The sequence below is a fragment of the Thamnophis sirtalis genome, unplaced genomic scaffold (assembly GCF_051295495.1).
Source record: "Thamnophis sirtalis isolate CommonGarterSnake01/CBP01778 unplaced genomic scaffold, rThaSir2_p1.2 scaffold_3, whole genome shotgun sequence".
NCBI lineage: Eukaryota > Metazoa > Chordata > Lepidosauria > Squamata > Natricidae > Thamnophis > Thamnophis sirtalis.
In genome coordinates this window covers 30462575-30487033 of record NW_028261383.1, presented here as the reverse complement: position 1 = coordinate 30487033, position 24459 = coordinate 30462575, and the positions used below count along the sequence as shown (strand labels likewise).

At 43.6% G+C, this 24459-nt stretch overlaps 1 protein-coding gene across 1 annotated transcript; it reads left to right on the top strand.

Moving 5' to 3' along the window:
- The first annotated feature begins 3052 nt into the window (after nt 1–3052).
- LOC106550643 (uncharacterized) lies at nt 3053–23855 on the top strand. Its single transcript, XM_087707777.1, has 7 exons — nt 3053–3128; nt 6308–6610; nt 11285–11623; nt 13726–13846; nt 17519–17571; nt 20168–20223; nt 23359–23855. The coding sequence occupies exons 1-7, from the start codon at nt 3053–3055 to the stop codon at nt 23485–23487; spliced, it is 1077 nt and encodes a 358-aa protein (XP_087563903.1). The 3' UTR covers nt 23488–23855.
- The last annotated feature ends 604 nt before the right edge of the window (nt 23856–24459 follow it).

Genomic DNA, 24459 nt, shown 5'->3' with positions numbered 1-24459 from the left:
TCCCCAATGTCCTGTCAGAGCTGAAGAAGGGTCTTGGATGAGAAGTGAAACATCTTCAAAAGAAAAAAATAAGAGAGTCCAGTTGCCTCCTGGGAAAAAAGCACCTTTGGGACAACCAAGACCTGGATGACTGAGAATCTCTTGCAAAAAGGGCAGGGAAGCAATGCAGGTTGTTCTTCAAAGTAAATCAGACTAGGAAATCCATGTCCCGTAGATCATTACTAGTTTGATTGTAAAGCTATTATTTTTATTTTTATTATTTTTATTTTTATTATTTTTATTTTTATTATTTTTATTCGTATATTTGTATTCACATTCACATTTATATTATTTATATTTGTATTTGTATTTATATTATTTATATTTGTATTTGTATCTGTATCTATATTTATATCCGGCCTTTATTCTTCTTTTTATAAACCACTTAAGGTGGCGAATATATCTAATACTCCTTCCTACTGTTTTCCCCACAACAACCACTCTTGTAAGGTGAGTTGGACTGAAAGAGAATGAGTGGCTCAAAGTTATCCAGCTGGCTTTCATAGCTAAGGTGGGATTAGAACTCACAGTTTCTATAGTCACAGAAACTTGCAAGTCTGAGTATGCTCCCCCCATCCGTTCCTTTTAGCAATAGCAATATCACATAGACTTATATACCACTTCAAAATGATTTACAACCCTCTCTAAGTGGTTTACAGAGTCAGCCTATTGCCCCCAACGATCAGACTCCTCATTTTACCCACCTCGGAAGGATAGAAGGCTGAGTCAACCTTGAGCTGGTCAGGATTGAACTCCAGGCTGTGGGCAGAGTTCGCCTGCAATGCTGCATTCTAACCACTGTGCCACCAGGTCTCCTTCCTCAGAACTAAGGAGGGGCCTCTATGAAATGTCTATTCACAATAAATTCTTACCCCAGTACTCAGATCAGTGGTGAAATTCAAAAATGTTTACTATTGGTTCTGTGGGCGTAGCTTGGTGGGCGTGACAGTGAAAGGATACTGCTCCCTTCTCCTGGGGGAAGGATATTGCAAAATCTCCATTCCCACTCCGAGAGGAGGAAGGATATTGCAAAATCTCCATTCCCACCCCACTCTGGAGCCAGCCAGAGGAGGCATTTGCCGAACTACTCAAAATTTCCACTATCAGTTCTCCAGAACCTGTCAGAACCTGCTGAATTTCACCCTTGACTCAGATCCCTATTTGATCACTGCCTTGTTAGTGGCTATTTCTTCCCCTCCTTCAAAGCTATTCCTGCTGTCCTCTTCCGTTTGAAGGAGAGTTGTCCTAAGGCCTGTTCCAGCGGCAATTCATGCAGCTGTGTTTTGAACCAGGGGAAGTTTCTGAGTGATCTCCATTACATTAGTCCAAAAGAACATGGACAGGCTCAACTACATTTTAAAAAATTGAATGATTGTTGGTATTAAACTTATTTTGTGGCCGGATTTGCAAAAACTGCTGCATTTAAGACCTAAAAGAAAAACAATAATCAGAACTTCAGAAGCCCCACTGGATCTGGTCTGAGGCCTGGCTAATTCAGCATTCTCCACCACACAGTAGCCAGTCAAGAGTCTTTGGGAAGCTCAGAGGTGTAATAAGGAGAGCTGCAGCTGTCCTCCGTTTTCACTTTCCAGTAATTAAAAGTGTTAAAAGGAAGCAAGAGAGGCAGATGTACAAAAAGGAAGCAAGAAAAATATGAGGATATCCGGTGTGTCTTACTAGCTTTGATGACATGCTAGCTGTTTGTCAACCAATGGAGTTCCCCACTATTCACATGCCAGCATATTGCCCGCAGGCCTTATCAAAATAAACACTCACACACTCAGTTCTATCTGTGGTAGAACAGAACAGAAATGAAGAGTATTGGAAGAAATGTCCATATGGGTTTAGTTCCAATTGGGGAGAAAGACACTGGAAACAATGGTGGCTGTTTGGAAAGATGGTTTTTAATGGGGGACAGGACCACATGGCTTGAGGTCCTGGTGGGGAAAAGGGAAGAGATGCTGGGTTTTATGCCCTCTCTGGGCTTTTAAATTTGAGCTTGTATTCTGATTGGTTGTCAGACTCCCAAGAGACCATGCAGGGGCAACTCTGTAGGCTGGGTTTTGAGTCCCAAGCTTGGTTGAGCCTTGCTGATGTAATGAAAAGGCTTTAGGATTCCTATTATGGCTCTATCTGCAGGAAGTAGATCTTTGTTATGTAGAATAGACTGGCTCAGGCCTTAATGGCCTATTGACAAAGGGGGGGGGGTGAGTTTCTGCCTCCCTTTTAGGGGAAATATTCTGTTCTTTTAATATTTCCTAAAATATTTCATTTTTCTATGAGGGGGTGGGTGCTAAGTTCTTACAATGGAATGGAATAGAATTCTTTATTGGCCAATGGAATGGAATAGAATTCTTTATTGGCCAATGGAATGGAATAGAATTCTTTATTGGCCAATGGAATGGAATAGAATTCTTTATTGGCCAATGGAATGGAATAGAATTCTTTATTGGCCAATGGAATGGAATAGAATTCTTTATTGGCCAATGGAATGGAATAGAATTCTTTATTGGCCAATGGAATGGAATAGAATTCTTTATTGGCCAATGGAATGGAATAGAATTCTTTATTGGACACACAAGGAATATGTCTCTGGTGGAAAATATTGTTGCAGGTTTGAACCGAACAGGAACCTTTGTGAGTTTGTGAGCTCCTGAACATAAGCAGAAGGCTAAGAGAATACTGAGAAATGAAGTTGCAAAATGCTCCGCTGGGAGAAAAAACCCTCCAAAATGTTGATAACCTAGACAGTTTTCATCTAGACAAGTGTTTTTTAAAGTGTGGTCTGAGACTCCCTGGATGTCCCACAAGACCCTCTTAGAGGGTCACAAAGTCAAGATTATTTGTCCGGTATTGAAGATATTTGCAAAAAAATCATATCTTTTGTTTCCCTTCTCCTTTCTCATAACTTGTTGACAACATCTGTGGTTTCTCTTTCCCCTCCAGCTTCCCCAGTTCCTCTTTACAAGTGGCCAAAGCTGTGCCGTTTCTCTATTCCAGCCTTTGCCCTCCAATGAAGCTCTTTCTCTTAATTCCAGCCATCGTGGCTGCTGTCACCCTGGAAGGGACAACTATGCAGCCTCTCCAAGGTAAGCTTTAGCTGTCTGATCATCTTGCAGTCAATGTGAAGTCCTCGACTGGTCTAAAGTCCTCAACTTATAACCGGCCACAAGTCCTTGACTTATGACTGACAGCCTGGCAACCAAAGACTCATGCCTATTGGTTTAGATGCGTTGGGCTGAAAGCGGGATTTTAAAAGGTTTCTATTGGTTGCCTTGCCCTGCTTGACAGCTCCTGTATAAATAGCTGTCAAGCAGGGCGAAGTGCTGCTCTTGTTCTGAGCTTGTGTTCAGTGTTAATAAAGCCTGTTAAAGTACCTCAGTGACTCTGACGCCTGTGTTCGACCTGATCTTCAATAGCCAGTGAAGTCCCCTTTAGCCCAGTCCAGTCCAGGTTGAAGGCAGCTACAGGCTGGTACAGCAGGGTGGCATTACAGGTGGGGACCATATTTTAATTTAGAAAATTAAAATTAATAAAAGGATGATGTTGGATTTAGTGGTTAAGTAAAGGTTCCCCTAGCACATATGTGCTCGTCGTTCCAAACTCTAGGGGGCAGTGCTTATCTCCATTTCAAAGCCAAAGAGCCAGCGCTGTCCAAAGATGTCTCTGTGGTCATGTGACTGGCATGACTAAATGCCGAAGGCACATGGAACGCCGTTACTTTCCCACCAAAGGTGGTCCCTAGTTTTCTACTTGCATTTTTACATGCTTTCAAACTGCTAGGTTGGCAGAAGCTGGGATAAGTAACGGGAGCTCACGCCGTTATGAGGCGCTAGGGATTCAAACCGCTGACCTGCCGACCTTTCTGATTGACAAGCTCAGTATCTTAGCCACTGAGCCATTGTGTCCCTTCATAGTGGCTAAGGCACCACTAAATCCAGCAAACAATTGAACGTTGTATGGCACCCACAGATGCTTTTTGGACAATGGGCAGCCATATAAATATGGCAAACAAATACATCTTGTTTCGCCTTGTTTCAGAAATGCAGGAACTAGAAAAGGGGAATAGTAAAAGCAAAGCACTTAGATTTACCACTTCACCTACCATGAGGATCATAAGCAATGAGGTTGCATAAAATCTACTCCTACTTGCTGGTCCCCGTCTTGAGGCACATTGCACCACCAGCCCTACGTAGGCAGGAAGCCTTAGTGAAGGAGTACCACGAGATTATGAGAAGCCCACTTCTTCCTGCGCATGCTGGTTTTCCTCATCTATCAATTGGCAGGCTTCAATCCAGGAAGCCCTCTCTGGCACTCGCTCAACAGTTGTCTGACAACTTTGACATCAACACACGGTGGAAAGCCAAATGGGCTGCTGAACGCCCAGATACAGGCAGTTACGTAGATGACCCTACACAAAAGGTGCTAGGTTCTGACCTTTCTCGCCAGCATTGGACGACTCTGAACAGGATCCGCACCCTGCATGGTGTCTGCCAGAAGTGTGGCTGTGGTGCTCCTCAACAAAATATCCATCAGATTGTGTCCGAATGTCCAGAAAGAGCTTTCACTGGCCCAATGTCTGATTTTTTTTTTAAAAAACCACCATGTCCTTGAATAGCTGGGTGGAGTGGACATTAACATTTGAACTACTATAAATCCATACATTTGCCATACACTAAATAAGTAATGCTTCACAATGCTTTGGAGTTCTCAGCAAGCAGTGTCAGCATATTGTCCCCAATAATCTGGGTCCTCATTTTATTGTCCTCAGAAAGATGGAATGCTGAGCCAAAATGGCTCATTAAATTATTAATTTAATATTTTAAAAAATTTAAAGGTTTTGATAAAATATAAAGCTATGTCGTTCTAAATAAATTACGGTAAATCAATTGGGTCCATTGTGATTAAATTAGGAATTGTGATTCCTGGCACAAAGAAAACATATTTTTATGTATGTATATGGTATGGGTTCCACCACAAATCCGCGAAGCCTTTATCCGCGGAGATATAAGCGCGAAGACTAATTCGCGCCGTTCTAAGTGCTAAGGAAAAACGCGACCCTACCGCGATGACATAATCGCGGAGGGCAAATTCGCGCATTCCCAAGCACTCAGTACCCTAAACCTAACCCTAACCCTAAACCTAACCCTAAACCTAACCCTAACCCTAAACCTAAACCTAAACCTAAACCTAACCCTAAACCTAAACCTAAACCTAACCCTAACGCTAAACCTAACCCTAACCCTAACCCTAACCCTAACCCTAACCCTAACCCTAACCCTAAACCTAAACCTAAACCTAAACCTAAACCTAAACCTAAACCTAAACCTAACCCTAACGCTAAACCTAACCCTAACCCTAACCCTAACCCTAACCCTAACCCTAAACCTAACCCTAAACCTAAACCTAACCCTAAACCTAACCCTAAAACAAACCCCTAAACCTAATCCTAACGCTTACCTTAATTGAAGTCGGCTTTCTGCCGCGGCGCCGTTTTAAAGCGCCCTTCTATTGCCGTGCTGTTGTCGCGGCGGTGATGACGTGCGGTGATGATTTTATCACCGCGATTTTGACCAGCGCGGTTTTGTCGTGCCACGTATGGTATGTATGTATGTATGTATGTATGTATGTATGTATGTATGTATGTAGTATGTATGTATATATATATGTATGCATATATGCCATCTTGACTGTTTTGGCATCTCCTCCCTCTCCTGATGCAATGCCCCAGAATCAGTGGTGGGATTCAGCCAGTTTGCACCTATTCGGGAGAACTGGTTGTTAACGTTCTAAGCAGTTCGGAGAACCGGTTGTTGGAAGAAATCTCATTTTGTTTTTCCCCACTTTACAGGGCTAATCCTGTAAGGAAGGCAGGAAGGAAACATTCTGGTGTTGTTTCTAGCCTAATCTTTATTGCCCTGATTACAGAAACTGCCCCTCCGGTTAACCCTTGTTACATTCTAACAGCTAAGACGAAGCGTCCATTGACATAAGTGATGTTGAGTTGGCCACGCCCAGCCAGTCACATGACCACCAAGCCACACCTACCCAATTGGTCATTAGGGCAGAGAACCGGTTGTTAAATTATTTGAATCCCACCACTGCCCAGAATCACAGAAAAATTGTGATTTTGGTATTCGGGACTGGGTTTGTAGTGTGTGTGTGTGTGTGTGTGTGTGTGTGTGTGTGTGTGTGTGTGTGTGTGTGTGTGGTTTGTGTAAAGAATGATTAGTTAACATTTTTATTCTCATAATTTCAGATACAGAAGTTGTTGCTGGAGATAAGTATTCAATTCCATGTGACCTGAAAAATGTCCGACTCATATGGTACTGGATTCCCCGTTACCCCATTTGTGCAGACCTAAAAATGGGCCTGATAGAAATCTGCAGTGTGATTTCTAACACGACGTACACTAATGAAATGCTGAAGAGATTTCAAAAGATGAGGGTAGAAGAAAATAATGGAAATTTCTCCCTCATTGTCCCGCTCCAACACATGAATGACTCTGGCACTTTCTATTGTTTTGATGGAAGAAAAAACTCATCCTTTATCTCCATCGTGGTGAAATCTGGTAATAAAAAAACAGGGGCATTTTAGGGCTTTGGGAAGTAGATGTTGAATATTCTCATGGCACCAAATGATAGCAGTAGGCTATTTGAAAATGGCTCTGATGTCTTTTAGAAGGCCTCCACACACCTGGATGGCCAGTTGGCTTGAAGGAATGTCAGTGTGTGGGCCTTAATACACACCCTGGGTTTGAATGGTCCACACTTGTAATTTCAGACCAGTACTTTTTAGACTTGGCAACTTTAAGATATGTGGACTTCAACTCCCAGAATTCCCCAGCCAGCTGACATTAGATATGTGTGCCACTTTGACTGAATAAAAATAAAGACCAGATATATGTCAGATAGATAGATAGATAGATAGATAGATAGATAGATAGATAGATAGATAGATAGATAGATAGATAGATAGATAGATAGATAGATAAGAATGACATATTAGATAGATGGATGGATAGGATCAGTGGTGGGATTCAGCCAGTTCGCACCTATTCGGGAAAATCGGTTGGTAACTTTCTAAGTAGTTCAAAGAACCAATTTTTGGAAGAAATCTCCTAATCTTTATTGCCCTGCTTACAGAAACTACCCCTCCGGTTAACCCTTGTTACATTGTAACAGCTAAGGCGAAGCGCCCATTGACCTGAGTGACCTTGAGTTGGCCAAGCCCACCCAGTCACATGACCACCGAGCCCCACCTACCCAGGTAGTCATTAAGGCACTGGATAGGATGGATGGATAGGATGGATGGATAGGATGGATGGATGGATGGGTGGGTGGGTGGATGGATGGGATGGATGGATAGGATGGGTGGATTGATGGATGATAAAGGCCTCCAAATACCTGAAAGGCTTTCCTTAGAGCAGTGGTTCTCAACCTGTGGGTCGGGACCCCTTTGGGGGTCGAATGACCCTTTCACAGGGGTTGCCTAAGACCATCGGAAACCACATATTTTCAATGGTCTTAGGAACCGAGACACCAATTTTATGGTTAGGGGTCACCACAACATAAGAAACTGTATTTAAAGGGTTGCGGCATTGGGAAGGTTGAGAACCACTGCCTTAGAGGATAAGCCAGATTTGTCCTTTGCTGCTCTGGAAGACCCAGCTAGAATCAGTGAATGGTCCAGTGATTAAAGCACCAGAATAGAAACCAGGAGACGGTGGGTTCTAGTCCCACCTTAGATGTGAAAGCCGGTTCGGTGACTTTGGGCCAGTCACTCTCTCTCAGTTCAACTCACCTCACAGGGTTGTTGTTGTGGGGAAAAAAATAAGGAGGAGGAAGTATTAGGTATGTTCAATGCCTTGAGTTATTTATAAAAATAATAAAGGCAAGGTAAAAAAAAAATCTAAATAAATAAATTACAGAAAAAAAGAAATTTGGGACAAACAAATAAATCCAAATAAATATTCCAAATCTATTGTTTGATCACAGAAAAGCACAGGTAGGTTCCCATACAATGGAGGCTTAAACAAAGACAACCTGGCTATTTGTTTGCCATATTGTATTTCATAGATTTTACTGAGCCAAGTCTAGATGATCTCCAGCACCCCTCCTACCTGTCTTTGTTACAGGAAATCAAGGACATGATGACAATGGTTTCATCCCCAGTATATGATTGACAGAGAGCATATTTCCCCAATCAAGAAGCTTCTATTTAGATATCATTGATGATACAGATAGTCCTCAACTTACGACTATTTGTTTAGTGATCGTTCAAAGTTACAACACCACTGAAAAATGTGACAATTGTTTTTCACACTTACAAGGGTTGCAGCATCTCTGGGATCACATGATCAAAATTCAGACACTTGGAAACTGGCATGTATTTATGACAGTTGCACTGTCCCTGAGCCATGTCATCATCCCCAGGCGAGCAAAATCAACGAGAGAAGCCAGATTTGCTTGACGAACAAATGATTTGCTTAACCACTCCAGTGATTCACTTAACAACTATGGCAAGAAAGGTTGTAAAATTCACTACGTTGTGGTCGTAACTCGAGGACTACCTGTTAACCTATTAAAAAAATAAAGTCGGCTAGTATTTCTCATTTCTTCAGACGGATTCCTTCATGATTAGATGAGGAACTTTTGCCTGTCTGATTCTCCTAAATTCATTGTGATTTGCTGGATAGCTGGGGGCAATACAATAAACTTCAAAATGTGTGAACCTCAACTCCCACAATTCCCCTAATGAATTCTGAGAGTTGACGTCCACACCATCTTAAAGTTGCCAAGTTTGAGAAATACTGAGCTAACTGCACTTTAGTTCAATATGTATATAGAATAGAGCTGGAAGGGACCTCGAAGATCTTCTACTCCAGCCTCCTGCTCAAGCAGGAGATCCTATACCAGTGTTTCTCAACCTTGGCAACTTGAAGATGTCCGGACTTCAACTCCCAGAATTCCCCAACCAGATGTCCGGACATCTTCAAATTGCCAAGGTTGAGAAACACTGTCCTATACCCATGACACACGGAGCCATTTGTTAGGGCACGCGAGGCATTGCCCTGTCAGCTCCAGTTCGGCCTTCTTTTGAGGCCATCTTTCACCCTCCAGAGGCTTCAAGGAAGCCTCTGGAGCATGAAAAACTGGCCCTATGGGCAAACCAGATATTTAGGAAAGAACTTCTGGTTTATCCGTAGGGCCGTTTTTCGCCCTCAGGAAAGCCTCCTGAAGGCTCCGGAGGTCAAAAACCGGCCCTACGGACAAACCGGAAGTCACCATTTCCGAACTTCCAGGTTCCCTGTAGGCACATTTTTCGCCCTCCGGAGGCTTCAGGGAAGCTCCTGAAGCCTCCAGAGGGCCTTTGGGGAGACTGGGGTGGGGATTGTTTTTGCCCTCCCCAGGACCCTAGAAAGTCTCAGGAGCCTGGGGAGGGCGAAAAAACAGTGGCAAAAGCAGGGGTGGCATGCGTGCATAGCATTACGGGTGTGGCACGCCCACGCACGCCCCCCCCCTGCGCTCCCCTGTATAGTCCCTTTAAAAACTCCAGTGATGAAGCACCCACAATTTCTGGAGGCAAGTTGTTTCACTGTTTCACTGTTCTTACTGTTAGGAAGTTTCTCCTTAGTTCTAGGTTGCTTTTTTCCTTGATTAGTTTCCATCTATTGTTTCTTGTCCTGCCTTCTGGTGCTTTGGAAAATAAATTGACCCTCTCTTCTTTGTGGCAGCCCCTCAAATACTGGAATACTGCTACCATGTCCCCCTTAGTCCTTCTTTTCTCTAGACTAGCCAAACCCAAATCCTGCAAACTGTTCTTCATATGTTTTACTCTCCAGGCCTTTAATAATCTTAGTTGTTCTTCTTTGCACTGTTTCCAAAATCTCAACATCTTTTTGGTAATGTAGTGGCCCAAACTGGATGCAATATTCCAGTTTGGTCTTACTAAAGCTGTGTGGTCTTACTAAAGCTTTATAAAGCTGTACTAATGCTTCACGTGATTTTGATTCTATCCCTCTGTTTATACAACCAAAGATTCTATTAGCTGTTTTGGCTGCCGCCGCACATGGCTAGCTCATCATTAAGTGATTGTCCACTAGGACTGCAAGGTCCCTCTCATACTTGTTGTTTTTGAGCCAAGTCTCTCCTAATCTGTACTTATACGTTTGATTTTTCCTGCTTAAATGTAAAACTTTGCTTTTCTCCACATGACAATTCATTTTATTAGATAGGGCCCATTGTTCAAGTCTGTCAAGATCTTTTGGGATCCTGAGCTTGTCTTCTCGGGTGTTGGCTGTCAGCTTAGTGTCCTCTGCAAATTTGATGAGTTTCCCTTCTATTTCCTCATCTAAGTCATTTATGAAGGTTTAGAAGGCCACTGCTGATGTTGTGGCCCCACAGTGGAACTGGCAGCAGATTCGGACAGTGAGGGGGTTGGGGAGGAACATGGGCCAGCCCTGAAGTCTGGGGAAGGCTCTGATGAGGGGTCTGTGTCAGAGGCAGAGAGGGAGCCAGAGCCGTATGCCAGTTATTGGCTGCCTTCAGAATCAGACATCAGTGAGGCAGACGAACAGCTGGAGCCTGTTCCCAATGTGTGCATGCACAGAGTTGCCAGACGAAGGGAACAACTAAAGAACAGGGGTTGACTTGGGAGTAAGGCCACAGGTGTAAGATGAATGGCTCCTCCCAGAGGAAATAAAAGAGGAGCGAGAGGGGAGGGGAGTTTTCAGGAGACAATTAGTTCGCTTAATTGGTTCGTGACTCTCCAAGACTCCTTCTCAGGTTTTGCAGATATCGGCTGTCAGCTGTCTATGACAGATAAGGTCTGTGACTGTAAATCCTCCCTGGAAAGACTTTACTGGATGTGAATGAGCAGAATTCACAGTAAATTAATAAAAGGGGTTTTTTTGTCGGGACAAGGAATTTGCTTCATGCTCTTGGGAAGCCTCGGTCAGAACAACTGGACTCCCTTGATTTTTTTTAAAAAAACATTTCACTTTCCATCCAAGAAGCTTCTTCAGTTCTAACTTTTTTCAGTTAGAACTGAAGAAGCTTCTTGGATAAGAAGTGAGATGTTTTCAAAGAAAAAAAAACCCCAGAAAGTCCAGTTGCTTTTTGGAAAAAGCACCTTTGAGACAAACCACGACCTGGTTTGGATGATTAGGAATCTCCATAGACGTTTATCTTTACCTCTGTATTTGCAAAACTTTGAAGGAATAACATGTCGGTATTTCTGACAGATAATCGACGTGGAATGGAGGTTACCAAGAATTCTCATGGAAGTGAACAGGAAATAAAGTTGACCTGCAATTCTTGTGATCACAATCTGCCAGTCCGAGGTCACAAAAAAACTAGCATCACCTGGACTCTAAATGGGAAAAAAGTTAATGATGACATTCATGTAAAGAAACTAAAAAATGTATACTTCGTGAAAGACAATCCCCAATATTATGGTCTCTGGAAATGCAGCAATGCCAGATGTCCTACACAATCTGACGGCTATTGCTTGGAAAAGGAATCCAGAGTTTCAGAGAGATCAGAGACTGAGGAAATGCCCTGGTCTACCCCAGCACCATTGGGTGAGTATAAGATTTATGCCCTACCCATATCAGAACAACCAGCTGCATGGATTATGGTTCAGTTGCATTCAAACAGGTAGGGGCAACCTATAATACAGGGGTGTCAAACTCAATTTCATTGAGGGCTATATCAGGGCTGTGGTTGACCTCGGGGACTAGGTGGGCATGGTTGACTGTGTGGGCGTGGTTGACTGTGTGGGTGTGGTTGACTGGGTGGGCGTGGTTGACTGGGTGGGCGTGGTTGACTGGGTGGGTGTGGTTGACTGGGTGGGCGTGGCCAGCTTGATGCCACTCCCCAAACTGCTGGATTTTTCCTCTTTGCATTGGGTAGACTGGGCCGAAGGCACGCTGGTCTGATGTTTCCTCTTCCCATTGAGTAGACCAGGCTGAAGCGATGTGGGTAGACCGGGATGGCCCTGTGGACCGGATCTAACCACATTGTGGGCCGGATCCGGCCCACGGGCCTTGACTTTGACATCCCTGCTATAACATTTCAGGCACTCAACCAACACAAGGGTGGTTTTCCAAGACAAAGTTAGTGTTGAAGCTGTGTGGATTACAGGATTGGTTTTCACAGTTGATCCCCTCTCTCACGTTATTTGAAACTACAATATACCGTATTTTTCATAGTATAAGACACACCTTCCACCTGTGCCATAGGTTCGCCATCCGGGTGTAGGGTCTCCTGCTTGGGCAGGGGGTTGGACTAGATGACCTACAGGGTCCCTTCCAACTCTGTTAATCTATAAAACTAAAAAACAATCCAGTTGCCTCCTGAAAGAGCACCTTTGGGACATCCATCACTGGAGGGTTGCAAAAATAGACTGAACCGTGTTTGACTGGGATGGTAAAGGCTCCTGCCTGGACCAGGGGGTTGGACTAGAAGACCTCTTAGCTCCCTTCCAGACCTAGGATTCTATGTTCTTTCTGAAGCAGCCCCCACTGGCTTAACAGCCAGAGAAAGAAACATAGGAAGGGCCCACCACCCCAAGGGATCAAAAGTGGCAATTGGAATTTGGTGACTTCAACCTTGCAAGATTCTGTCTTGATGTTCAATTAAAGCTCCAACTTTTACCATGTGCTCCAGTGGTGGGATTCAGCCAGTTCGCACCCATTCGGGAGAACTGGTTGTTAACTTTCTAAGCAGTTCAGAGAACCGGTTGTTGGAAGAAATCTCTTTTTTGTTTTTTTCCACTTTACAAAGCTAATCCTGTAAGGAAGGCAGGAAGGAAACATTCTGGTGTTGTTTCTAGCCTAATCTTTATTGCCCTGCTTACAGAAACTGTCTCTCCGGTTAACCCTTATTATCATTGTAACAGCTAAGACGAAGCGCCCATCGACATAAGTGATGTTGAATTGGCCATGCCCACCCAGTCACATGACCACCAAGCCACACCTACCCAGTTGGTCATTAGGGCAGAGAACCGGTTGTTAAATTATTTGAATCCCACCACTGATGTGCTCTATAGATTTTCTTAAAGAGAAATATATCATGATATAAAATGCAAATACAAATAAAGATAATAGGGGAAAGGGGAAGGGAAAAGGAAAAGGAAAGAAGAAGAAGTGGGAGTAAAAAGGGAAAAAAGGCATTAACTCCCAACCTTTTTCAGTGCAGTAAATTACAGAATACACAGCACTGAAAAATGTGATTTCTGAGCATTTTTCACAGTTATGACCTTTGCAGCATCCCCAAGATCATGAGATCAAAATTCAGGTGCTTGGCAGTTGGCTCATATTTACGACGGTTGCAGTGTTCCAGGGTCATGTGACAACCATTTGCGATCTTCTGACAAGCAAAATCAACAGGGGAGCCCGATTTACTTAACAACTGGGTGACTCACTTTAACACCTGCAGTGATTCACTTAAGCACTGTGGCAAGAAAGATCGTGAAGTGGGGCAAAACTCACGGAACAACGGAAATTTTGGGCTCAATTGTGGTCATAAGTTGAGGATTGCCCACACTTTAAAAAAAAAAAATTAAAACAATTTACACATAGGCAATGTGGGTTTCAACTATATGATGGAGACTGCCATCTTGACTTTTTTGACTGACGTGGAGTAACCTCCTTAACCCTGTTCTATTTTATGTCTCTCCAAGATACAGGCAAGAAGTTAATGATCCAAATCATTGTCGGTTGTGTGATAGGAATTATCGCTCTCCTAGGGATGGTGGTGACTATATTTGTTCTCTGGCAAAAGCTTCTATCACGGAGAACTAGGTAAAGATTTTTTTAAAAAAAGAAAGAATGTCTCCCTTGCATTCAGTTCAATTCCTGGTAGTTGTAACAGTGGTGGGATTCAACACTTTTTACTACCGGTTCTGTGGGCATGGCTTTGTGGGCATGGCATGGCTTTGTGGGTGTGGCAGGGGAAAGATACTGTAAAATATTCCCATCCCATCCAGGGAAAGGATACTGTAAAATCTCCATTTCCACCCCTCCAGGGTAAGGATACTGTAAAATCTTCATTTCTACCCCTCCAGGGGAAGGATACTGTAAAATCTCCATTTCCACCCCTCCAGGGTAAGGATACTGTAAAATCTGCATTTCTACCCCTCCAGGAGAAGGATACTGTAAAATCTTCATTTCCACCCCTCCAGGGTAAGGATACTGTAAAATCTCCATTTCTACCCCTCCAGGAGAAGGATACTGTAAAATCTTCATTTCCACCCCTCCAGGGTAAGGATACTGTAAAATCTCCATTTCCACCCCTCCAGGGTAAGGATACTGTAAAATCTCCATTTCTACCCCTCCAGGAGAAGGATACTGTAAAATCTTCATTTCCACCCCTCCAGGGTAAGGATACTGTAAAATCTCCATTTCCACCCCTCCAGGGTAAGGATACTGTAAAATCTCAATTTCCACCCCTCCAGGGTAAGGATACTGTAAAATCTCCATTTCTACCCCTCCAGGAGAAGGATACTGTAAAATCTTCATTTCCACCCCTCCAGGGTAAGGATACTGTAAAATCTTCATTTCCACCCCTCCAGGGGAAGGATACTGTAAAATCTCTATTTCCACCCCACTCCAGGGGAAGGATACTGTAAAATCTCCATATTCTCCCAATCAGCTGGGACTTGGGAGGCAGAGAATAAATGGGAGCGGGGGCAGTCAGAGGGGGTATTTACCAGTTCTCCAAACTACTCAAAATTTCCACTACCATTTCTCCAGACCTGCTGAATACCACCTCTGAGTTGTAGGGATGTTACTTCCTTGATTTCCATGATGGTGGGAGGCTGGGCAGAAACAGCTCACCGTTATCTTCTTCTGGGGTGAAATCTTTGCAATCTGGCCTGTTAGATCGGGTAAAGGAGGCACAAAAGGCTAAGTGAACAACAGCTCTTTATTACAGGTCAAGTAAACATCCGGCTGGGGAATGGTCGGGCAGCATCCCCTTTTAAAGGGATCTGTCAGACCTCTCAGCCAATCAGATTCAACCTCTGATCCCACTGGAACAGAGGACCTTGGTGGAAACCTCTTGCAGCCTGTCAGCAGGGGGAAATATCTAACATGGGTGGCATGGCCAACAAAATATCATGGAACCAAAGGAAGACGACCTTGACGGAGATATGTGAGCTCCATTATCAAAGTGATGAGAAGTGAAAATTACATTAAGTCCACAACAGATCAATCATATTCAGAAAAGACTCAGACACCGTCTTAGTTCAATGGAGCATAAGAAGGGGAAGAAGGTACACCACAATCAGATATGTAAGATCCTCTTATTATAATCAATGTCAATAAAAGAATTTTAGCTTTCCTGTTGATTTCCTGGCCTGGTCAACTTAGTGTGATTGACAAAAGGTTCTATTTAGTAGATTCTACTGGGAGTAAACAGATAAGCCATGTACAAATTTAAAAGCTATTTTTAGCACCTTAAATTCCATCCTGGAACAGATAAAGCTACCTAAATGCAGATGTTGTTTGGGAGAATTGCGTCACTCGCATCAGGATGTGCGCTGCTGCACAGCTGTACTTTCCAGGTGATCTTCAAGGACAGTCCCATGTAGCATCAGTTTCAGTAGTCAGATACTGAGGCCATGGGGGCTTGAGTGAAGCCTTTCTGTGATCTAATAGGAACTGGGAGTTCCAGATTACAAACATATCTCTTTTAGGAGAGCACAAGTCATTCTGGGCCTAAAATTGGAACCCCCTGCAATATTATAAAGCTCATTTCAGGGAGCTAGTTGTTTTCCATTTAGATCAGTGTTTCTCAACCTTGGCAACCTTTAAGATGTGCAAATGTCAATTCCCAGAATCCGCAACCAGGCTGAGGGCCAGAGAATTCTGGGAAGTCCTCAGAGCTTTATGTCACCTACATTGTGGCTTTTATTTAAACACAGCTTTAGATTGTTGAAAGAAATCTGCTTCTGGGTTCAGCTCCAGGTGGGGAAAAAGACACTGGAGACATGGAGGCTGCTTGGAAAGATGGTTTATTGTTGGACAGGGCCACATGGCTTGAGCCCTAGACAGAAAAGGTGATCACATGCTTCAATGTTGATGGAGAAGAAGAGAAGGGCTGAAGGAGGGGCTTGCTAGGCTTTTTATACCCTGTTTAGTCCCACCTCTCTGTTTCCTGTTCCTGTGTAAGAAATGTATTCTGATTGGTTGTCAGATTCCCATGGTGCCATGCAGGGGGCTACTCTCTAGGCTGTGTTTTGAATACAGGTATGAGTTCTCATATGCCATTTGGAGAGTTGAGTAATATCCCTTCCCCCTACAGCTGCAGTGGGGAAGTCTTTATTATGTAAAGTGGGCTAGCCTGGCCTTCTCAATGGCCTATTGACAAAGTGTGGATGGGCAGAAAGCTACAGGCAACTATTCTGTCTTTTAAAACATGTTTCTATCTTTTCACATCCAGAGAAATATTCTGCCTTTTCAATATTTCCTAGGATATTTCATTTTTCTGGGAGAAGGCTGGATGATAACTTCCCACAAGATAAATAGAATAAGCCTTCAGAAAGGTGATATCATTAGAAAGGGATGAAAGCAGTGGTGGGTTCGGACTGGTTCGGACCGGTTCGGCCGAGTTGGTAGTGGTTTGGCGGCGTGGGTTGCTGGAACTGGCAGCAACCCAGGTCTGCCATGCAGAGGTAGCTTCCTACTGGTTCAGACTGGTTTGGCCGAGTAGGAAGTAACTCGGCTGGCCACGCCCCTGAACTTGTTCTATCGGAGACGCCATAGATGCCGCCATCTTGTTATTTGCTTCTGCACATGCGCAGAAGCATTTTTTTTTACTACTATGCATGCGTGCATAATACACATATAACACGTCCCTGAGCAAACCGGCAGTAACACAAGCCAGAACTCACCCCTGCTGCCATGCCCCCAAACTGGTTGTCTGGGCGGTGCCATAAGCACCACCATCTTGTTTTTTGCTTCTGCGCATGCACAGAACAATTTTTATTGTACTACGTATGCATGCATAGCACGCATCAAGCGTGCACAGCGCGCCCACAAGCAAACCGGCAGTAGTGACTGCCGGAACCCACCCCTGGATGAAAGCCTCCAAGTGAGCTATAGGTAGGGCACGTCAATCGATTCCCCTATAGCAGGGGTGTCAAACTGACTGCCCATGGGCCGGATGCGTCACATGCAGGCCACGCCCACCCCAGCTCCGCGAAGGGGGAAAAGATTGTGAAATATCATGTGACAGCAGCATGATGTGGCAAGTTTGACACCCATGCCTTACAGGGAAGATTTCTTTTATTTTGGGGGGCAAACCAGGGTTTGGGTGAGATGATCCTTAAGGCACCCCCCAGATTCTAAAATTATTTGATTTTGCCATACTTTATCCTATATGTTCCAGCAAACATTAAATATCTGATTTAGCTAGGTTTTTCTTGTTTGTATTAATATTATAAACGATATTTTCTCTGTCTTCCTTTTAAGCCCCAATAAAAGTGCAAAGGAGCCAAAATCACAAGTGATTCAGAATTCATTTGGTGAGTACAGTATTTAAACTTCTGTTTTTCTCCCCCTTTTTCTGGTCTATCACTGTAATAAAGGAGTTTTTCTCATTTTTCATTTCCCTGGTACTGCTTAGGACAGTGCAAACCTGTGCATTGTTAACAATCAGTATTATGAGGTCCACAACTGTTTCTTATTTTACTGGCTGAAGTAAAGAGCCTTCAAACTCTGTACCACTTTTTCTATTCTGATTATAACACACCTGATGAATAAACTGCTGATTTTGTTTATTTGAGACAGAACGTCTTTGGGACCAACTGATACAACTGGCCTTTAAGATGTATGCTGGAGGTTGCATTCTAAAGTGGGTGTATCTATCAAACTGTATTTGATAGAATAGAAAATTAATTAAGATTTCCTAAGTAATTCTGATTTGTTCTCATATTTTTTAGGATATTTTAAAAGTTAGGTCACCTTAAAAATGGCAATTTAGTGACAACCTTTAGAACAGTGCTTCCCAATCTTTGCAACTTGAAGATGTGTGGACTTCAACTTCCAGAATTTCCCAGCCATCATTCTCATCTAAGTTGAGAAATATTGCACAAAAAAACACTGTATGAATTGTGGGGGTTGGAAGTTCACATATCTTCAAGTTGCCAAGGTGGAGAAACGCTGCTTTGGAGAGATTGGTACAAGCTGATTTAGGATATTTATATATACACACCCTCTAATCCAATTTGCAAGACTAGATGTGTGTGTATCCTTGTTTAGTTGGGTTGTCCCTTTTATTCTTCAAGTGTATAATATACACATATGCACCCTTATTTATCTGTATAGTTCTATTACTTTGGATTATAATCTGCCCTTGCTGAGATCTTAACCTAGGCCAGGAGTGTCAAACTCAAAGCCCGCGGATCAAATTCGGTCCCTGAGTGCTTTGATCTGGCCCGGGTCCCCCCAGCACCCCAAGATCAAATATAACCCTGATGCAGCCCTCAATGAAATCGAGTTTGACACCCCTGATCTAGACATTCTTGCTTAGTTTATGGCATATTCAACTCTTGCAATAATTTGTTAGTGTATGCACACTGTGACTATGTGAGACAACCCAGGAGCAAATACATTACACAGAGATTTGTATTCAAATAGCGGTTTTATCCACAAAGCATATATACATACATGTACTTTTAGTCTAACCTCAAACAAACAGCAGTCAATTACAGCACAGAAGCACACGTGGACTTGGAGAGAGAGTTACACCCCAACAGGGGCTCTCTTATAATACAGACTCTTAAAGTGGTAACAGTCAAATAATCTTGCTGATTCATCCCTACCATTGTATGATCATTACAGCATTACAGTATTATAGCAGCTGGTCAGCTATTAAATCATCATTACCCTGACATAATTGCTAGTGGTTACAGAAGAAGCGAAGCTAGATCTGAGGTTTATCACCCAAAGTTTTCCCTGTTCCCTTCTACACATCCCCAACACCATTTATCAAGAAGTGTGTAATTAGGTATTGCAAATTGTTTTGGGAAATAGTCCCTGTCTTTACAGCTGGCTGATTCCTTTGCTGACCTTGAAACAGGTGGCTATTCTCACAGGATGGTTTTGTTTCCTTAGGGTAACCCATGGTAACACTGCTGTCCCATTCCACAGCCCCCACTCCCCAACCCCAACCCCCATGTTTCTATGGCGAGACGCCAGCAGCAGGTAGTACCACAGAGTAACTGAATGTTAGCCCTGACGGTGGTAGGATTCCCATATTGAACTAAGCCAAAACTAAGCAAAACTATCTTGTGACATGATATGATGACTGAAGTCCAATGAAGTTGGGCTAGGACAACTTTCCAAGAGTTACACTAATGTCGAAGAAATGTTGGAACATAGTCATTAAAGAAAAGATGCCAAAGGAGGGAGAAAATTAAAGGTGAACGATGAAAATTAAAATATTTTTAAAATATTTGCTGGTGAGTTATCCCGCGATGAGTTGGCCATGGGAACTTGGCCTCCAGTGAGGTGCCCATGGTGAATTGGAATTGGACACAGTGAGTTATCCCAGTCCATCTTTTCAGAATAGATGCCTGGGAAAATAGTTATTGACCAGATCCAGGGATGGGCTGCTACAGGTTCGTCCTGTTTCGGGAGAACCTGTAGCTAATGTTACGGCTGGTTCAGAGAATCTCCAAATCCCTCCCCCATGCCCCACCCCTCCCACCTCGCTCCTCCCAGGATTCTCCACGCGGCCTGTTTCGGATGCGAGATAAGTGCAGGGTCCGCACGGAGGCTCGGGGAAGGGGGAAAACGGGCCTCTCAGAAGTTCTGGAAGACCAGAAATGAGCCCATTTCCAGCCTCCGGAGGGCCACTGGAGCCTGGGGGAAGCAGTTTTCACCCTCTCAGAGTCTTGAGGAAAGCCTCCGGAGCCTGGGGAAGGCGAAAACACTCCCCCCCCCCCGTGGTGCAGAAGGCCGACTAGGCCATGCCCACTATGGCCACGCCCACCCAGCAACCAGGCAGACAGCACCTTTTTGAAATTTTTGAAGCCCACCCCTGATCAGATCTGCAACAAGTCAGAGTGAGTTGCTATATATTGTTCTGTTGAAATTGCTAATATCTTTCAATCTTAGATCTGGAAAAACCCCTAGAAAACCAAGGGAAGGAGAAAGACATAGAGATGAATGAGGTAAGCTCTCTGCTACTGCTACTGTTTCTGATTGTTAGGTTAATTATTGACTAGATTAATATATGCCATTTCTAATACCAGAAAGAGTGGCATGATGCCCATTCCAGATGGAGACAAAGCGACCTATTTCTCAAATGCAAGCTATTATAAATTTAAAATATTCTACAAGTTAATTTACATATATTTGCATATTAGGCCAGTTCCTTCAGAAAGTAGTGGGAGTTTATGCATTGCCCTGGCCAACTATTTGTCTCCCATGCCTAACGTGGCTGCAAATAAAGCCAGTTTAAGAAATGGCTTTTTGGATTCTAATCTTTCCTTTGCTCTGGCAACAATACTTTGGCACTTGAAGAGAAAGATGAAAAGATTTCCCCTTTTGTTTCACCTCACCCATTTCTGTCCTGCTAAAACATATAAAGAACAGTTGCTGGAATTGGGTATTTCTAGTTTGATGAAAAGGACTAGGGGTGACATGATGGCAGTGTTCCAATATTTGAGGGGCCGCTACAAAGAAGAGGAGGTCAAGCTATTCTTCAAAGCACCTGAGGGCAGGACAAGAAGGAATGGAGGGAAACTAATCAAGGAGAGAAGCAACTTAGCACTAAGGAGAAATTTCCTGACAGTGAGAACAATTAATCCGTGGAACAACTTGCCTCCAGAAGTTGTAAATGCTCCAACACTGGAAGTTTTTAAGAAGATGTTGGATAACCAGTTTCCTGCTTAAGCAAGGGGTTGGACTAGAAGACCTCCAAGGTCCCTTCCAACTCTATTATTCTATTCTATTCAGACTGTTAGGCTCATTCCTTGAAGGCAGTTTTAGACCTGCACCTATCCAGATTTAAATGCTTCCAAGGAAGGTCCCTCAAGACTTTGGAAGTAGAGATCTACTACAGGTAGCCCCTGAGTTACAACCACAACTGAGCCCAAAATTTCCATTGCTAAACGAAACATTTGTTATGTATGTTTCACCCCATTTTACTAATCTTTCTTGCCATAGTTGTTAAGTGAATCACTGCAGTTGTTAAGTTAGTAACGAGGTTGCAAAAGGTGATCACGTGACCCTGGGACACCGCAACTGTCATAAATATGAGTCAGTCGCCAAGTGTCTCAGTTTTGATCATGTGATCATAGGGATGATGCAACTGTTGTAAGTGTGAAAAATGGTCATAAGTCACTTTTTGCAGTGCCGTTGTAACTTGGAATGGTCACTAAAGAACTGTTGTAAGTCAAGGACCACCTGAAGTGGTACGCAATGAGTACTAATCTGTGAATGCCTCTGTGTGTGTTGCATAAGGGGCTGTGTTGTTGTGTTGCTGGTGTTGGCTCTCTTGTGTTTTGGAGCCCAATGTCTTCAGAATATAGGTAGCAAAAGCACAGACTTATATACCGCTTCATAGTGCTTTACAGCCCGCTCTAAGCAGTTTACAGAGTCAGCATATTGTCCCCCAAGAATCTGGGTCCTCATTTTACTGAGTCAACCTTGAGGTGGTCAAGATCGAATTGGTAGCAGTGGGCAGAATTAGGCTCCAATGCTGCATTCTAACCACCGCGCCGCCACGGCTCATCAAGATAGTCCTTGACTTACAACCGTCTGTTTAGTCACCATTCAAAGTTACAAATGGCACTGGAAAAAATGACTTATGACCATTTTTCACATGACTGTCACAGTGTCCGCATGATCACATGAACAAAATTTGGGTACTTGTCACCTGGCATGTATTTATGGCAGTTGTGGTGTCCCGAAGTCATGTTTAACTTTCCCAGGTGGCTGCTGATGGGCAAAGTTAAGTGGGGAAAACCAGATTTGCTTAACAACCACATGGTTCACTTAACTGCAGTGATTCATGTAACACCTGTGATTTTTGGCTCCTGTGTGGTGATAAGTCAAGGACTACTTGTACTTAAAAGGGCCTGTGATAGACACTAGGGATGTTCCTTTGCTGCCACCTGGTGGTCTTCTGGATCTTCTGCATCCCATGAGAAAAGTTCATCTTCCTTCCTAGGTCCTTACCACTTCCTATAGAGCAGGGACGTCAAACTTGTGGCCCGTGGGGCCCAAGTCCGGTTTAGCAAAGGGAGGAGGGTAGGTCACGATATGTCATGTAATGAGTTCGACACTTCTGCTATAGAGGGATGATTGAGAGCATCCTGTCCTGTTGCATGACAGTCTGGTTTGGAAGCATTATTGTTTCGGAGAGGAAAGTGGTGCAGAGAGTGGTGAGGACAGCAGAAAAGATCATCGGTAGTTCACTTCCTTCTCTTCAGGACGCAGCACGTAAGTGATGCTTGAGCAGGGTTCAGAGGATTGTCTGGGACACTAGACATCCTCTTTATGATCTGTTTTCCTTTGGAAGGAGTTTTCGTGGTATCCGAAGCAGAACATCTAGATTCAGTCAGTTTTATTCCGTTAATTGTTCTCCCCAACAGGGAAATTTCTCCTTATTGTAAGTTGATTCTCTCTCCGTAGTTTCCATCCATTGCTTGTTGTCCTGCCTTCAGGTGCCTTGGAGAATAGGTTGACCCCAGGGGTGGGTTCCAGCAGTCTCTACTGATGGTTCGCTTGTGGATGTGCCGTGCATGCGCACGCTTTGCGTGCATGCGCAGAGCAATAAAAATTGCTCTGCGCATGTGCAGAAGCAAAAAACAAGCTGGTGGCGCTTACAGGAGGACCAGTTCAGGGGCGTGGCAGGCCTGGGTCGCTGCTGGTTCCAGTGGACCAGGCCACCAAACCACTACCAGTTTGGCCGAACTGATCTGAACTGGTAGGAACCCACCACTGTTTGATCCCCTCTTCTTTGGGGGAGCCCCTGATTTGCACGTCGCTATCCTAAGATCTGAGTTCTCCAGTGAGAAAACATCAAAATAACTCTTTAACAGATGAACAGAACGGGAAGGGAACTTGTAGGTTATCTAGTCCAATCCCGACCCCCCCACCCACCCAAGCAGGAGACCCGACACCATTTCTGACTGATAGCAATCCAGTCTCTTCTTGAAAACTTTGACTATACGGTGTGGTCCTTAACCTGAGTTCAAATTCAGTAACTTGGATGGTGGTTGAAAAAGTTTGCTATATATTGACCGCAGGGGCCTTGGTATTTTGATCTCTCTTTCCCCCCCTTCTGTTTTTTTTTTTAGGGAGCAGAAGGAATCCAATACTCAGTGCTACAACTCAAGGAGCCAGAGCAATGCCAGAGTCAGAGAAAGGAGGGGACGCCTGCTATCATCTATGCAGAAATGCCCACAAGCAACTGTTCGAAGAGCTGATATGTCCCAAGGGCTGATATACGATCCTTCAGTGCAACGTTTTTCAACCATGGAAGCTTGAAGATGGTTGGACCTCAATTCCCAGAATCCATACAATCCTTTAGAGCAGGGATGTTACTAGCAATAGCACATAGACTTATATACCTCTTCACGGTACTTTTACAGCCCTTTCTAAGCCTGGTGACCCCAAATTTAAAGGAACGTCATCTTCAGGATCTCTCTGCTAAACCTTTTCAGTGATGGTCTCCACCTCTGGGACAACTTACCTTCAAAATTTGTCCACCCCTCCCTATAGCAATAGCACTTAGACTTATATACCGCTCCATAGCACTTTAACAGCCCTCTCTAAGCAGTTTACAGAGTCGGCATCTTGCTCCCAACAATCCGGGTCCTCATTTTACCCACCTCGGAAGGATGGAAGGCTGAGTCAACCTTGAGCCTGGTGGGATTCAAACTGCTGAACTGCAGCTAGCAGTTGTCACGTATAAACGTTCACTTTTAGGATGCAGCAAGCAATTCGGATTTCTTGGCCAGGTCTGTTGGAACTAATTACGTTTGATTTTTTTTTTTAAATCCACATGAACTAAAAGACTGTTCCTACCCTGTTTGAAAAGGGGTTTGTTTGTACTCATGAGTAAGCGGCTTACCATTACTTGCTAAGGCTGGGTCAAAACAGTGTCATTGTAACTTTGAATGGCCACTAAATGAAGCAGTGTAAGTTGAGGACTATCTCTATAAGCAGGATGACATTATACCAGCAGTCATCATTGGAATGAGAGAAAGCAGATGATCAACAGTGGAGGCAGGGAAGATCACCTGTAGGAATGTAAAATACAAAATGTATTTTTGGTCACATTTATAATATTTTTGTTTTGCAGAGTTTTTCTTCTATGTCTAAATAAATGTTAGTGGACCTGTCACTCAAGTAGTCACTCTGGTCCAGTTTACTCAAGAGTCATTTTGTTCTGGTCA

Coding starts and splice junctions, on each gene's coding strand:
- LOC106550643 (XM_087707777.1), top strand. CDS start 3,053: ATGAAGCTCTTTCTCTTAATTCCAGCCATCGTGGCTGCTGTCACCCTG. Junction 6,611..11,284: donor CTCCATCGTGGTGAAATCTG/GTAATAAAAAAA, acceptor TATTTCTGACAG/ATAATCGACGTGGAATGGAG. Junction 20,224..23,358: donor AAGACATAGAGATGAATGAG/GTAAGCTCTCTG, acceptor TTTTTTTTTTAG/GGAGCAGAAGGAATCCAATA.